Source organism: Electrophorus electricus, chromosome 1 (genome assembly GCF_041902795.1).
Source record: "Electrophorus electricus isolate QZ-2024a chromosome 1, ASM4190279v1, whole genome shotgun sequence".
Taxonomy (NCBI): domain Eukaryota; kingdom Metazoa; phylum Chordata; class Actinopteri; order Gymnotiformes; family Gymnotidae; genus Electrophorus; species Electrophorus electricus.
The window spans coordinates 40,970,379-40,987,005 of record NC_137497.1 but is presented as its reverse complement, the minus strand read 5'-3'; the positions used below and the strand labels follow the sequence as shown (position 1 = coordinate 40,987,005).

The 16,627-nt window shown below is 37.5% G+C and overlaps 1 protein-coding gene across 1 annotated transcript; it reads left to right on the top strand.

Annotated features, from left to right (window-relative positions):
* Positions 1-105: 105 nt before the first annotated feature.
* Positions 106-10,727, top strand: LOC145659688 (myelin-associated glycoprotein-like). Its single transcript, XM_081722634.1, has 7 exons — positions 106-148; positions 5,946-6,284; positions 6,432-6,722; positions 7,990-8,265; positions 8,353-8,446; positions 9,286-9,345; positions 10,236-10,727. The coding sequence occupies exons 1-7, from the start codon at positions 106-108 to the stop codon at positions 10,411-10,413; spliced, it is 1,281 nt and encodes a 426-aa protein (XP_081578760.1). The 3' UTR covers positions 10,414-10,727.
* Positions 10,728-16,627: the final 5,900 nt, after the last annotated feature.

Genomic DNA, 16,627 nt, shown 5'->3' with positions numbered 1-16,627 from the left:
TTCTTTTTCCTCAGTTTGGACAGAGCACTCTCAAACCATTTCACTGCGAGTTATACTGTGTATGACTATGTATGTGACAAACTTGAAACTTGAAAACTTGAAACTATGTATGTCGCACCTGACATGGACTTGGGCAGTAGACCCGGGGGTGAGTGGAGATGTGCACAGCATGGACTGCCATGTTTCTCTCTTCAGTCCTTATTTAGTTAAAAATTTAATTGTGGTAAATATTTGAAAATGGTGAATTTGTATATGGTATGTTTGATTTCAGCAGTTTGTCTTTTTTCTTAGTTTGCTTAGATGTGTTGCCTTCGTCGTGTGTCATTTTGGTCTCCCCCTTCATTTTCCATTTGTTCTTAAAATGAGCAGTTCAATTTCATTTCTGCTTTTTTTTTTATAGTGTTCACATCAGACAGTTGCTGTTTTGAGCAGAAATGGCATTCTGTGGCCCTTCTTCTGTACCAATGATACAATGTTGACTGGACTGTTGAATTATGTCTTGCTAGTTTGAAACTGATGCTGTTCAGAGTACCTTGTCTGAAATGTCTCCTTGGTACTAGTGTTTCTCTTAAATTGTGGTGCCAAATATGTTTCTGTTTTCCTGGTTACACTACCCCATACCATCAAATCTAAACCACAGCTCCATATCCTGGCAAGAATACAACTTAACTAAATTTCATCTTGGATAATCTTTTAAATTTTATATGGGGCTATACAACTCACTCTGGCTGTGCTGTGATGTAATCCTTTCTGACTGAGTTCTTCCTGAATGACAGGAAACTCCTTTCCAAAAAGGCAGAGTTACTGTAAGGCAGAAGTTTCTCTTTCGTGAGATCATCTTTGTAGACCTTTTCCACTGCTTTAAGACTTCCGATACTTACTGGCTCATCTTTTCTGTGCTTTTATCACATGGCTTCAGTGTTCTATTGTTTTCTGCTATGGACAGCTGGACACTGGTGTCTCAAAACAGATTTTCTGTGAATATTTTTTGATGTAAGACATTTTTACATTAAAAAAAATGAATTGCAGCATGACAGAAACTGGCACTAATATGGTCATGCAGAGATTAAATGTCAAAGATAAAATGAAGTCTCCTGAGGTGATAATGTTTAATTGAAGGAAAGAGGAAGTCAGAAATATGAGAGTGTGTTCAAATCAGGAAGTCAGAAATGGCTTTCTTTAGTGTTTTCTATAAAGAACATGACCAAAGGACTGGTATTTATTTGCCAGCGCGTGTGGTGTCTACATGAAGGAAGGTAAGAAACATCAACACAACAAAAAACACTACAATAATAATAATAATAATATAAAAATACTAATAAGAAGAATGATATTTCATACATTAAAATGCAGAAGTAGTGCATTTGTGCAAGTATATATATCTATATATAAACCAAAAACTGGTTTTACTATTTAGAGCTACAAAAAGCAATTTCCCTGCATATGTGATAAAGGATCTGATGAGATTTTCTGTGGACACTATAGCAGGGGGATTCTGCTTATTAACAGAAAAACAACAAAAACAGAAGCCCACATGGCTCAGCTAACATAACTAAAAGGTAACTAAAAACCAACAGTAATGAGGAATTCCTAAAACCTAGTCTAAGCTAATGCTGTTGACTGATGCTAATCCCCCAAAACAGGAACATGAAAACCACACTAGGCAAATAAGAAACTCAAGGCAAGATTCATTTAGATTTTATGCAAGTGAGCTTTTACAGCTGTTCTGTACTGGGCAAGGGAACACACCATAGTTACTAATATTGGTATGTTTCGCATTCATCTTTAAATTATTTCAACACAATTTTTTTGCTCATAAATCTAGACACAAAGTCCAAAGTCACAATGCAAAAACAAGTTCTTGGATGTTTTATAACTTTATTTTCAAATAAAAACAAATATCTATTTAGCATAAGTATTCAGTCCCTATCCTTAGCACTTGGTTAAAGCACCTTGTGCAGCAGTGACAGCCTCAGATCTTTGTTTTGGTAATTACCCCACAAACTCAGTGCAGCTTTCTGTTGGAAATGTATTTATTTAATATGTGTACTGTGTGTGTGTGTGTGTGTGTATATATATATATATATATATATATATATATATATATGAGGGAAAATACAACTAGCAACCAATACATTGTGTTGAAAAAATACAACAATAAAACACTTTAAAGAAAGAAAGAAAAAAGTGAGAAAAATTAAACTGTAAGGAATAAGAAAAAAGACACACAAAAGCCACATTAAATTGATATACAGATGATCTACTTTAGGTTAAGAGGAAATGAGTTTTGATCTTCTGTTGAACCTGAAGAGATGATTTCAGCTTTTTAGATGTGTTGGTAAATTGATCCAGACTGGAGTTCCTCTATAAGAAAGAGTAATCTGAAGTTCTAAAGAAACATTTGTAGAGCTTATCAGAATATCTTGTGAAATAAAGACAAACTGTACTGAAATCGGTTTACAAGGGAGTCCAGAAAAAGGAAAAAATAAACTGAAATAAATGGTTAATTTCATAAAAATGTATTATCAGAAGATCTGAAAAAGTGCATGAAAGTTGACATAAAAATGAGATAAAGAGTTCATTCTAACAAAGCATTTCTGAATATGCTTATATATTCAAACAGCTTATATTACTTTTGAAAGTACTGGCCTAGATAATATTATAGTAAGAAAAGTATGGATAAATCAATGCATACAGGTTACAGGTTAAGTAATATTCTTTTAACTAGTGGAATTTAACTCTTCTTATGAGCAATATTTTCATTTTTTGTCTTTTTGTCTATTTTTTTGTGTTTTGTTTTTCCTAATATATGTGCCCTTCCTAACATAGTTTCTCATTATTGAACATACTGATGTATGATTAGACATATGGACTGGGGGGAGTGTACAAATGGCTTTTTCATTTATTCTGCTTGCATTAACTCTTGTGAAGCGTAATCTCTCAGGTTTAAATGAGTTATCAATAAGGAATAATTAGATTTTTCCTGTGTAATCTTATTAGGAATATCAGTTAATATATTTAATGTTTAACTGTTTGAAATTGGAAGTCTGCAAATACAACAAAATACAACATTTTTACCAAATTTAAAAAATCTTTAGCTCATTGATCACTAGCTCTGCTTTGTTAGCTAGCATCTCTATTGTATTATGGCACTTTAGAAAAGGTATGTGATTTTTAACAAAAAACAGGTCTCTCACCTCTATAGCTTTCCTGAAGCCACTCCTCGGTTTGCTGGGTGGAATATCTCCAGTCTTTTTCAAAATCTAAACCTTCACCTCAGCCTGAGGTCTCAGGCATTTTGCAAAAAGTTTTCACCTAAGATGCTCTATATTTTCTGCATCTATTTTTTCCTTCTGTCTTGACTCGTGTTCCAGTCGCTGTTGCAGAAAAACACCCCACAGCAGGATGCTGCCATCACCGTGTTGGACTGTAGAGAAGGTGTTAATGAGATGATACTCTATCTGGTTTCCTCCATACATATCACAGGGAATTGTGGAAAAATAGTTCAATCTTTGTTTAATCAAACCAGAGGATCTTACTTTTACTGATCTGAGAGTTGTTTAGATCCCTTTTTTAATCTCCAATCATATACTAATGTTCTTTTTAGTAAGGAATGCCTTCTAGCTTGTCAGTCTCCCATAAAAGTCCTAATTAGTGGAGTGGTGCACTAAGAGTTAACCTTCTGTAAGGTTATGCCATCTCCACAAAGGAACTCTAGATCTCATTTATACTGACCGTTGGGTGCTTGGTTAATTGTATGATAAAAGCCCTTCATCCCTAATTACTCATTTGTGGCTGGGTTGCCAAATCTACAAAGAATGTTGATGGTTCCAAATGTTTTCCATTTGAGCAAGATGGAGGCACTTTCATTGCTGCATTGCAGATCCGTGATTTGATGCAGTCCTGTGTTGCAGGTCTATGCACATTTTACTCTATCTTGGTTTTCAATCTAACATGCACCATCAACTGAGAGATCTTATATAGTTACCTACAGGTATACGCACAGGTGTAGACTCTGCCAAGAGGTGTAGGCAGTCATATAGACACAGGTAGACACCACTGAATTTGTAGCAGTATTTCAAGGATCACTGTAAGAAGTAGGATACAACAATGCTCATCTGCAACTGTTTGAACAACAAGTCTGCAAATTAAGTAATTGCAATATTTTTTAAATTTTTTATTTATTTATGAAACATTCCAAAACCTTTTTTATTGCTTTGTCATTGTGGAGCATTGTGTGCACATTGATGAGACAAAAATTGCTGAATCCATTTTAAGATGTGTCTGGTACATAAGAAAAAGTCACTAACTTGAAAGGGTCTGAAAAGCTTCTGTATGCACTTTATGTAAAGGCTTTAAAAGTCACAAGTCTACCTAAACAGAATAAAATGTTTAACTTTGATACTTCCTAAGTAAAATAATGCTAATTTTTAACATTATTATGTGATTTACATGTCAACTCACAATTAGGAACAATAAATAAACTGCCATCTTCCTACTTGTTCTGTAGATAGAGATAATTCAACTTAGATTGCTTAGTACTGCTTTAGTGGTTACTTCTGTACCAACTTGGAAGAAGTTTGGTTTTCACCTGCATTACAGTGTCCTATAGAATATACTTAAAAATAAACGCAAGCACTCCATGTCACTGAGATGCAAACTGAATTGGGTTGGGAATGGCTTAGAAAGAAACTCACCAGCTGCAACTGAACTCAGTTTGTTTCAACTTCCTCTATGTTTTTCCATCTGTTTTCTAGGTTGAAGTGTGCAGTAATGGACAGAGTGCTTAAACTCTTTCTAACAGGTAAAGATCAACAGACCATGATTTTACCTGATTGTGAAAGTGATGATGAATGTCTCATGTTACGCCCCACAGGGTAGAAAACTTAGGATGTTCACTGTAGGTTCTTGATATATTCAACAGTGGTCCAGTTATAAGTATTCTTTTATAATTGTCCTGGGATACCTACAGTAATACATGTTTTGCCAAATGATTGGTTTGATACTTGCAGATGGGGCAAAAATACACTGCAGCATTCCTGTAGAAAAGCTCCAGTAATATTCCAGTAAGGTTTGAATAAATATGTGAAGGATGACAACTTATAAAGGAAGGCTTTATTATTTATTAATTCATTTGAATGTCATTATTTATAGGGCACATTCTAAAAAGCAGAACATGCAGGTTTGCACTTCCATTATCTCATTGGTGCAACTGATAGAGCAGATCAAACTATCGTTTTTTTAAAACAATTTTTAAGCTGCTTTTTGGCTTTATCAAAAACCTTTGTTTAATCTTTGAATAGTGCAATTTCATGGGAGCATGTCACTGTCACGATTGGCCACCCTCCTGACGTCCCTGCTACTGTGGTTTCCCTGCCGTGTCTGTTTTCCTTTGTTTCCTGTTTGTTCCTTTTCTTGGTTTCGTTTTCTCTGCCCCTCGTCTGTTCCTCAATTCCAGTCTTTGTTTTGGTTCTCCCTGTTCATATGGTTACCTGTGTCTGGTTAGTGCTCGATTGTTTTGGTTATTTAAGCCCTGTGTTTGGTTTCCCCTGTGGTCAGTTAGTTGTAGCTGTAGCTTAATTCTTAGTTTTGTTTCAGTTTAGTAAAAAGCTCGTGCATTCTGCCTCTCACCTTGTCCCTGCTATAATGTTACACATACAGGGTTTAGCTTGGTGGCTAAGATACTTGACAAGTATTCAGAAGGTTACCCAGTGCTGCCAAAATGTAATAGTTGGGCCCCTGAGCAAGGCCCTTAACCTTCAATTGCTCAAGTTGTATTCAGTAATAATTGTGAGTAGCTTTGCATAAAAGGATCAGCTAAACTCATTTTACATCCACTTTGAAACCAACCTCTGTAAAGCTGAAAGCCAAAGTCCATCCATCACAAAAGATCTGCACTGATCTAGTGAAACTGAATAAACTCTACACTCTGTCCTGTCTCCCAGCTTCACTCCTGAGCTGCTCATGTCGATGCTCGAAGGTGCGGGTGCCAAAATTTGTTACAGCCATCAAAGGAACCTGTGTGGTGGTGCCGTGCAGTACCACATCTCACACATATGCGACTTGGTACAAGTATCAGCACTATGGATACCCTCCAGTGTATTCTAAAGACACCAAAGATATAATAAATCAGTTTAGAGGAAGGACATCACTCCTGGGAAATGCTATGCAGGGAAACTGTAGCCTAAAGATTGACAATGTTCGCCAAGAGGATGGAGGAATAAGTGTGTATGTATGGATCAATCCTCACAACATATATGGAGATTACACAGAGATAAAAGTCTGTGAGTACACAAGGAGAAACAATGTTCAAAACCTACACGCAGACAAGTTTATTAAGTAAATTTAATAAATAATTATGAAAAGAATTATGACTTTGGCCCAGGTAATCATATTGACCACTGATTTTAACATTTGTATTTTTCATACAGTGGCACCTTCAGAGACTCGCATTTCTGTAGAAAGCACACAAGTGGAAGGAACGCTTTTCTCAGCCAAATGCACAGTCCGGCACTCCTGTCCAGTGTCTCCACCTCTGCTGGAATGGCTGGGCCTGTCTTCTGTTTCTAATGAGGTGACCACTACACAGGACTCGGGTGGCTTGTGGGTTTCTGTGGCACACGCTCAGTTCAATGCCAGCCGTCGAGACCATGGTAAAAGGCTCACATGCAGGAGAATGTCAGATGGAAACACTGCAATTAGTGATGCAATTCACATCTTATGTGAGTGTTTACTATACAATTGTGCTTTCCTCATGTTATACCATCAAACATATTTTAAAAATGTAAATTAAATATCAGGTTGGGTTGCAGGGGGGAATCATGAGATTAGTTCATTGTATTAGTCCATACAAGAATACAAGAGAATTTCAAAGCAATTGTGATGAACTCTGTGTTGTATACAGTTACATAATCTAGTTGGTAGACTATTTATGAATATATAGTTTATATTAAATTCATTTCTGCAGATGCCCCAGCACATGCAACCATAAATATCAGTTGAACAAGGCCTGTGGTTGAGGGTGGTAACATCTCATTAACATGCAGTAGTGACAGCAATCCCCTAGTGGCCAACTACGAGTGGCCTTCATCCTGCTCCAGAATTCCAGGCCCATGTAGCTCTGTATCTTCTTTTCATTGTGGGACCCCAGTTTCTCTGTATCAGTAACTCCAGTAAATATGAATTAAGGTGTACTTTGTAGAATAGATCTTATTCAAGTTAACCCAACTGTAGTTTGGAGTGTCATTAAAACTAAATGAAGATGTATAGCTAGGATAGCATAATTTAATTGATACTGTTATTGTATTCTTATTTTATTGTGGTATCATTTATACTGTTATTGTATTGTATGTCTATTATAAATTGGAGTCTGACACCTCAGTCTTAGGGAATTATTACTGTATTTTATGTACTTTGGAGTGACTCACAGTGAGAGATGATTGGACACATGGACCTGCTCAATCTACTCTCATATACTGTGTTAGAATTACTGCACATGATTTAATCCTGGGAGGGTTGATTTACGTCTTCGAGAGATAAGATGTGCATGTCCATAATCCATCAAGCATTCAAAAGAGAGTCACTCTTGGTCAAGTGATCTACTGTGCTGCCTTAATGATTGGTTACCTTGGCCTTTGTTAAATTCTCTCTAGAGACATGATCAGACAGACCACAGTCAAATGTGACTTATGCACTCAATGCACTTCTAAACAGATCTGAAAATGAATGTGCCAGAAACAAAACCTGTTTGTTGGTTTTTCTTTTTCTCACTTTGAGATGACAAAGGAAACATGAAAGTCTCTTGCAAGTATTTTGCTGTGGCCCCATGATTCTTTGTCCTTCTAGAGCCAGACTGTGGCTGTAATAACACCAGTGTGTCATGCAAACCTTCACTGCCTCTTGCCCCTTTAAACGTGGGATATTGGGTTGGGTGCCACAGCAGTAAGATTTTGTGATTGTGTTGCTGATGACTTTGTCTCCGTGTCTCAGTCCCTCCCACCATCCTGCCAGACTCAGCCTGCTGGGAGAGGGAAGGATCTCTACACTGCATGTGTTGGGTGGAGGCGGAGCCAAACGCCAGCATCTCCTGGACTGTTGATGGAAGAAGTGCTCTCCTTCCTCACTTCAACATGACAAATAACTATACGGGAATGACGACAGTGTCAGTGATGACAGGGCCAACGGGCCACTTTGTAACTTGTGAGGCAGCAAACTACTTGGGCAATGACACTTACCAGATGTCTGGCTTTCCACAGCTGGCACAAGGTACTGGATACTTCTCACTTGTGTGTAGGGGAAACCGCAGAAGGACATTGCTGCTTGTTCTTAAGTCATTTCCTCCATTCTTTCCAGGCACTGATGGATTGACCTATTTCATTCTGGCGGCCATAGTTTTAATTGTCCTTGGAATAGTTGTGGTAGGTGTCCACAGAAGAATGAAAAAGAGGTAGTTTTACATGATTTATTTATTCAGCCACAATGTAAGGGTCGGTGCCATGCCGAGGCCCCCTCTGGCCACCAGAGGGAGGTCTCGAGTCAGGTACACCACTAATCAGGCATAATGCCCAACAGCTGGGCTAGGCCTATATAAGCCCAGTGACTCAGTCACCAAAGTTCTGAGCAAAGTGCCTAGCTGGTAACTTTGGGTATTGAGGTCTGTGAGCCCTTGTGCTATACCTCACTTCTGTGCTGTGAGGGTGTACCTGCTTTTACATGTTCCCTCTCCTCTCCAGTTTTCCCCCTCAAATCTGTCTCTCTCCTAAGACTCCCCTTCGCCATTACCGTTCCTCCCTGTTTTCTGGTATCGATTCTGCCCTCCTTCCCGTGGCATCCTTGGTTCTCCCTTTTTCCACGCTCGGCATAGTGTTTAGTTTTGTTTTCCTTCTAGATTTGTCATCTTCCATTCCTTTGAAGAGCGATTATACGTGCAGGTGGTTTTTTGGCCACCGCAGTCTAGCAGGTGTGCGTTCACCTCGCAACACAACAGCCGGGGTTCGACTCCCCCCTTTGGTTGTTTACTTTACTTTTCCACATGGGCCTACCATTAGAGCATGATTGCTCTCCCAGTAGGCTGCCTACTTGCTGGGTTCGAACCGACCTTACATACAATTACGTTTATCTGGTATCTTAGCACTGAGCTAAACTTAATACCCAGCAGCACCTTCAATAGAGTAGTAGATTTAAAAAGGGAGGAACAGACCTTTTTCATTAAGCTTAAAAGTTCTCTTATGCATTACAGTTTTCTCTCACATATTTACAGGACTCTTCAATCTGCTTTCATTTCAGACATGAACACTCGAGAGGAGCTAAAAATACAAGAGGTTCCGAGAACACAAGCCAGTGTAGGTGAGTCCAAAAGTTCCTCACCAATCATTTTAATGATTGTAGAATGAAAATTAAACATTCTGATGCACATGCGTTTGAACAATGGGGAAGGAAAAAACATGCACTTCAGTCAGGCAAAAAATGTTTTATTATCATGAAATAAACAAAGCGTGAACACAGACTTTATGGCTATATTTTATTCCTTGAATAATTTGGATATCTGTTGAGTTCAGAAACACACTACTTATTTGAATGCAAATGTCCAGAGGTTTAGGGTCATGTGTATGGGTGGTCTGGGATGGGTGTTGTCCACCTAGGGGAATCACCCCATACAAGGAAAACTAAGCTTTTTTTTTTTAGTGTTCATAGTTTTCTGTAATTTTGACATCAATTATCATCAATGGTCATCGATGGTCATCAAATGCTCAGCTTTCCTATTAGCCATTTTGAAGGTGTGAGTGTGCTACGTCAGTGTTTCCCCTTTACAATATTGCCAAATCATGACATTTCTTCACATATGCTGTACAGACAGTTGAAGGGGGGCCCTTTACAATAAGGAAAACAGTTCCCTGGGGTCTTAGTGAAATGTCTGATATTTTTTGGACCAAATACTACCAGGATCATCCAGCACAACATGCTTCTCTGTCTGTCCAAACAACCCTGTTCATAACTATTTGTTTGAGTGCCTGTTCCTTTAAATGATAATGAGCCACCACTCAACTACAGAATGATTAACATTTTCATTTAATCTAGGATTGTTTTTCAAATTAAAAATACAAGTAAGTGCTTCATCCAGATGCATTATGTTTTAACATTTTTCATCTGTGTATATTTAAATGAGCTTTATAGTGTGTGTTCTGTCATGGATTTGTTTTTAAAGACACTTCTAAGGAACTGCTTTGTTTGTTTAGACAGAACATAGAGTCAAATGGAACCCAGACCAAGGTCCGGCAGAAGACCTATGAATGGCACAAGGATGACAACATCTATGCAAATGATGTATCGGGTGGGCATATTTGGAGTACCGCCATGGTGACTTCACAGGCTCCCGAGGTAGCAACAGCACACTGCCCCCTAAAGACAAAGTAATGCCTCTACAGTTAGTAATGTAGTTGTTTCTCAGTCCCAGTGCTGGACCATGGGCCATGCTCTTTTCGCTCCAACTGATTTCTAAACTCTTCTTCTAATTATTAGGCCTTTCATAGTCTGAATCTTCATAAAGTCTATCTAGTGTGTATTAAGAACAGACCTATTTTACATATTAGTACTGGTAGGATGCCAGTCCAAAATGGAGGAGTGAGATTAGAACCTAGAAATAATAGTTTACAGTGATCACCAATCATACCTAAAGAGTCTTGTGAATATTTCATAACAGCTGTTCAGTTTATTTATTAATGTGGGCTATTTCTGGGCACCTCAGAGCAAAAAAAAAAAACAACAAATGGGGGAAAAAAGGAAAATTGAATGTATTCGTAATGATGCAGGTTTTGTGTTGATATACTGATGGTGTAAGTCATGGTGTTTTTTTTTTGTTTTTTGTTTTTTTTTGGTAGGATGAGATGGCAAGTATCTACCTGAATGAATGATACTCTTGATGGCCTCGCATGTCCATTGCTAAGCTTCAGTATGCTTCACACCAAAATATTCTGCATTCACTGATGTCTGGGATTTTAATATTCCATGTCAGAGCTGAGTATCTGCACATTCTGCAATCTGCAAACATAAAGTTAACATTCTCTCAAATAAAAAAAAAATCTTGATTTTGTGCATATTTATATTTCTACATAAATCAAAATGTAAAATAAATAAAATATATATTCAGCGCAGCGCAAAAAGAAGAAAAAAACAACTGAAGTTGTCCATCTGTGTCTTTCTGTGATCCACCTTGCAATCTGTCACAAGGTCTGTCAAAATAAGATGTAGGAATAAATGCCTTAGCATTGTAACAATAAGCCTCTTGGTACCGTCATTCCTTTAAATGAAGGGAAGTCACCCTAAACTTGTCAACAATCCAATCTGCAAATTCTGCTTGTCCTAAATAAGTCACAATGAGGCCCATTTTTATACAGCGTGAGCCCTAATAATCCCCTCTTGTGCCAGTCACTGTTCATACTTATACTCTACTATGTTAGGTCTGAGATGCTCTGTTCTTCCACACTGTCATGATCAGTGATCATGATTTATTGCACCTTCTAGGCCTAGTGACTAGGCGATCCTACTGCATATCACCTCTTCAGTATACTGAGTTCCATCTGACTGGTGCCATAGTAGAGCAGTGCTTTCTTAAAGCGTCTGCTGAAATGCCTTCGGCCACCAGAGGGCCATACAGCGTCCTACTGCTACAGTGCAATAGGTGGCAGGAAAACTGACAATTCCCATTCCACAACAGTATAATATCTTAACTCTGATCCATCTTTGTGCATTTGGATTTCTATCTATGGAACCTGTATTTCCTATTAACTTCAGAAATGATTCTTTTTTTTATTTTGGAGTCTGAGTTTTGAGCTCTAACTCTGGCTGATCTCATATACATTTCAGTTTATCTTTACTGTAGCAAAGTAGGGACTGATGCCAAATGTTCTCACTGAAATCTGTCTTTACTCAGTCATAAGATTTCCTCCATTGGCTTTGTTCAAACCAACTTGACTGATGCTAAACAACAGAACAACAAAAAACATCAAATGTGTCTTTGACAATGGTATAACAAGGTTTCCAAACTGTCAATTGCACTTGGTTTTAAACAATTTTATTGACTACATGTTACATTCACCTTGATAAGAACAAAAATATTCACTCACCTAAGTAAGCTTAAAGCCAATATCTGGTCTTCAATCTTCCAAAGTTCACACATGTTACTCCACTGCTGCGCTCCCTTCATTGGCTCCCTGTAGCTGCACGTATCAGATTCAAAACCTTGATGTTTGCCTACAAAGCCAAAAATGGGCCAGCCCCCTCATACACAAGGTCAATGGTCAAAGCCCGATCCGAACCTCGAGTACTTCGAACCTCAAGTACGGCTAGGCTTGAAATACCTTGCTTCAGGTCTCATGGACGACAAGCATTGAGACTATTTTCTGTCCTGGCTCCAAGATGGTGGAATGAACTCCCGCTTGCTGTCTGGACAGCAGAATCCCTTGCAGTCTTCAAACGCAGACTGAAGACCCATCTATTTGCAGAATATTTAAAGGACAACTATTATTATTATACAACTATTATTTAAAGGTGGGGTGGGGGGTTACAAGTTTGCAGTTAGTAAAGATGACCCCTTAGTTCAGTTCAGTTAGCTTTACTGGCATGACCATAAGCACTTACAATATTGCCAAATCAGTATTACAACATGAATTGTTCTATTGTAATCCATAACCCGACAATCACAATCACAATCCAAACTTTTCTTTTTTTACCAGTATTTACGGCCCTAACAAAGATGAATCAGCTTTTATTTTTCATGATTTCTGTTCACAACTAATGAACTGTTCTGGATTGTAATACAGTTTGGGACTCTAATACTGACAATCTAATATTCCTCCCTCTATCAAAATATGACATTTAATTGAAGTTATAAAACCATGTGTGAAGATCACAAAACTCACTGACAAAATAAATTTTTTTCCCCTTCACAGGTAACTATTGCTGTAGCTGATGTTTGTAAAATGTAAATGTACCCAATTATCATTTCAGTACATTCTGGCAAACCATATTCGAGACCTTTTAGCACTAACTCCAAGCGTTACAGTATCCAGTCGTGCTCCAGCCCCATCGTATCCTTTGTTTTGATCAGTGTGTTGCTATTTTCAGAAGAGAAAGTTGCTGTTCGTCCTGAATTGCCAGTGAATGGCGTTTCCTTTATACTTGGGAACGGCATAGCTTGTGGTATCGCGTTCCCTGTACCCGAAGTGGTGGAAAACCCTGTTGACTCGGAGCCTGACTTGAGTGCTGACCCGTGCTCAGACATGCACGTTAGGTGATGTTCAGACACTTTCGCGTGTAATCCTTCTGATGATTTGGCTGTTTCTGAGTCTGTTCGTGAACCTGACCCTACTGTACCTGATCCGATCATTGCGCCTCACCTGATGCCATTAAGTCTAAGATTAGCATAAAACAAAACCCTTTACTATCACCACCTTTAACGCAAGCCATTAGCGCCCTCAGCCCAAAAAAGGATCTGCTTTCAAAATCCATAAAAGCATTTACCCCCTCAATGATACCACACCTACTCCACACAAGGAATAGGATTTAGACATTTCAAAGAACATAGATATTCCTCGGTGGACTCAGACTTTCACTAATATTTTCTGGCACATAATGCAAACATACAGATGATGAAACAAACAGTATGATGTTGTTCACAGAACACATCACAGAATGTTTAAAATGAAATATTTCCATGTGTTCTGGATATGTGCAGTAGTCAAACTTTACTGGAGTGAGGTAGTTATATATATATTTCAGTCCCAGGAATTCTATATCATCATCTCATGATATAATCTAAGATCAAAATTAGTATATGAGATCAAAAACATTTTTTCTTAATGAGTTTTCTTAATGATAAATATTTCTAGATCACTAAGTCACCAAGCATAATTGCTTGTAAATAATGTGTTGAAAGGAAAGTTGGTGACATTTTGATATTTTTGTGGAAAAAATTATTTCAGAGGTGTTTCAGCCGAGGGGGCTTTATACATCGCAATGCCCAGATAAAAGGGCAGTGATAAATTTAGTGGTGTGAATATATATGCCTGCAAAACCACAAACACCAGTACGTTTAAATGCAAAGAGGAGAACTGATCTATTTCCTGTGTAACACTGCCATTGTCTTGAAGTTTGTATTAAGAACTACTTGCTATATGCACTGTGCATATAACTGCAGCATGACAGAAAGTGGCAACACTATGGCAATCAAGTGTCAGTGGTAAAGTGTGAAGATAACAGATGCTAATAGAGTTCAATTCAAGGAAACAGGAAGTCCGAACTATGAGAGAGTGTGTTCAAATCAGCATGTCAAAAATATCTTTGGTTGTGTTTTTATATAAAGAAAATGATTAAAGGACAGTTCTTTACTTGCCAGTGAGTGTGGTGTCTACAGCAGAGGAAGGTAAGAAACCATAATAATAATAATTATAATAATAATAATAATAATAATAATAATTCATTTCATACACTAAAATGCAGCTTAAATGCTTTACAGAAGTTATGCAGTTGTGCAAAGCCATGGAATTAACAAAAATATAATAAAAATGAATCTATCAATATATCTAAAAATGAAGTAATTTTAAAACATTACATATATAAACCAGACATAAACTGATTTCACAAGCTGTACTGAAACCTGTTTGAAATGGAGTCCAGAAGACTGTTAATAGGAGAAAATAAACTGAAATATTGGGTTAAGTTCATAAACATTTACAGCCAGAGGTTTTGAAAAAGTTGGTGAAAGTTTATATAATTAGCTAATCGATAATTTTAACAAAGCATTTCTGAAGAATATGTAAACAGTTTATATTACTGTAGAAAGCACTGGCCTATATAATATTACAGTATGAGAAGTATGTATAAATGAATACACAATATAGGTTAAGTAAATGTCCTTCCTAGCATAGTTTCTCATCAATGAATATACCAAGAAATTTAGTATAGTGGACCTGCATTGTGTTAATGTAGGATTAGACATACGGACTGGTGGAAGTATATTGATGCCTTTTCAATTTTAGTACTCGAAATCATTTATGAACTCTTTAATACTGAGAGATAATTTTACAGCTTTAAACCACAGATCAATAAGGGATCATTTGATTTTTGATGTAATTTTATTAAGAACATCAGTTAAGTCTTTTAAATATATAACTATTTAAAATTGGAACTCTATACATACACTATGACATTTTTACTAAATAAAAAATGCTTATGCTTATTGATCACAACATCTATACTAGATTGTGTCACTGTCACTTCCATAGAAAGAACAAGAATTGTTGGTGTACAGCCATTTTCAGCTCTCCAGAGACGCTCTATAGGGTTGATGTTTGGACACTGACTGGGCCGCTCCAGGGATTTCACAGCTTTCCTGAAGCCACTCCTGGGTTTTCTGGGTGGAATGTTTTCAGTTGATGTCTTTTCCAAAATATAAACCTTCGCCCCAGCCTGAGATCTTGAGCATTTTGCAAAAGGTTTTCACCTAGGATCACTCTATATTTTCTGCATCCGACTTCCCCTCCGGCCTAACTCATCTTTGCGTTTTTATAAACTCCAAGCAGCCTCTTATGTGCTTTTTAGTGAGGAGTGGCTTCTGCCTGGTCACTGCCATAAAAGTCCTAATTAGTGGAGTGCTGCACTGATAGTTGTCCTTCTGTAAGGAACCCTAGATCTCATTTATATTGATAATTCATTATTTGTCTGATGATGGCAATTTATCCCAAATAACTCATTTATTGCTGGGTTGTCAAATCGCCGAAGAATATTGCTTGTTACATGTGAGTATGATTGAGCCTACTAAGCTCTTGGGCACTGCAGAAATGTGTAGATTGAAGAGATGAAAGTGAGTTAAATCCATTTGAAGATGAATCTGGAACAAGAAAAAATGAATAACTTGGAAGGGTCTGAAAGCTTTTTGCATACACTGTATATAAATGCTTTCAAAAGCACAAGTCAATATAAGAGGATAAAATGTCTAACTTGTGTGATGCTTCATAAATAAAATAGTTCTGGCCTTAGACATTTTTAGTATGTCATTTACATGTCAACTCATAATTGCCAAAAAATAAATAAACTGCCAGATTATTCAATTCAGATTGCTTAGTACTGTTTTAGTGGTTGCTTCATTACAGAATGAAAGCAAGCACACCATGTCACTGAGATGCAAACTGAATTGGGTTGAAAATGGCTTTGGGAGAAAATCACCAGCAGCAAGTGCACTTCCACCATGTTTGTTTTCCATCTCTTTTCTAGGTTACAGTGCGCAGTAATGGACAGAGTGCTTAAACTCTTTCTAACAGGTAAAGATCAACAGACCATGATTTTACCTGTCTGTGAACGTGATGATGAGCGTCCCATGGGAGACAGGTGGAAAACTTACTCAGGGTGGTCCAATTATGACTATTCTTTTCAAAATAGTCCTGGAATACCTACAGTAATAGATGTTTTTCCTAATGATTGGTTTGAGAGTGGCAGATGGGGCCAAATTACAGTAGAATATTCTTGTAGTAAAGCTCCAGTAATATTCCAGTAAGGTTTGAATAAATATGTGAAGGATGACAGTTTATAAAGGAAGGCTTTATTATTTATTAATTCATTTATTTATCAGAAC

Excerpts from the sequence above, each read along its gene's own strand:
- LOC145659688 (XM_081722634.1), top strand. The coding sequence starts at position 106 with ATGTATGTCGCACCTGACATGGACTTGGGCAGTAGACCCGGGG. Across the intron at positions 6,285-6,431 it reads TTACACAGAGATAAAAGTCT|TGGCACCTTCAGAGACTCGC; the intron begins GTGAGTACACAA and ends TTTTTCATACAG. Across the intron at positions 8,266-8,352 it reads CTTTCCACAGCTGGCACAAG|GCACTGATGGATTGACCTAT; the intron begins GTACTGGATACT and ends CATTCTTTCCAG.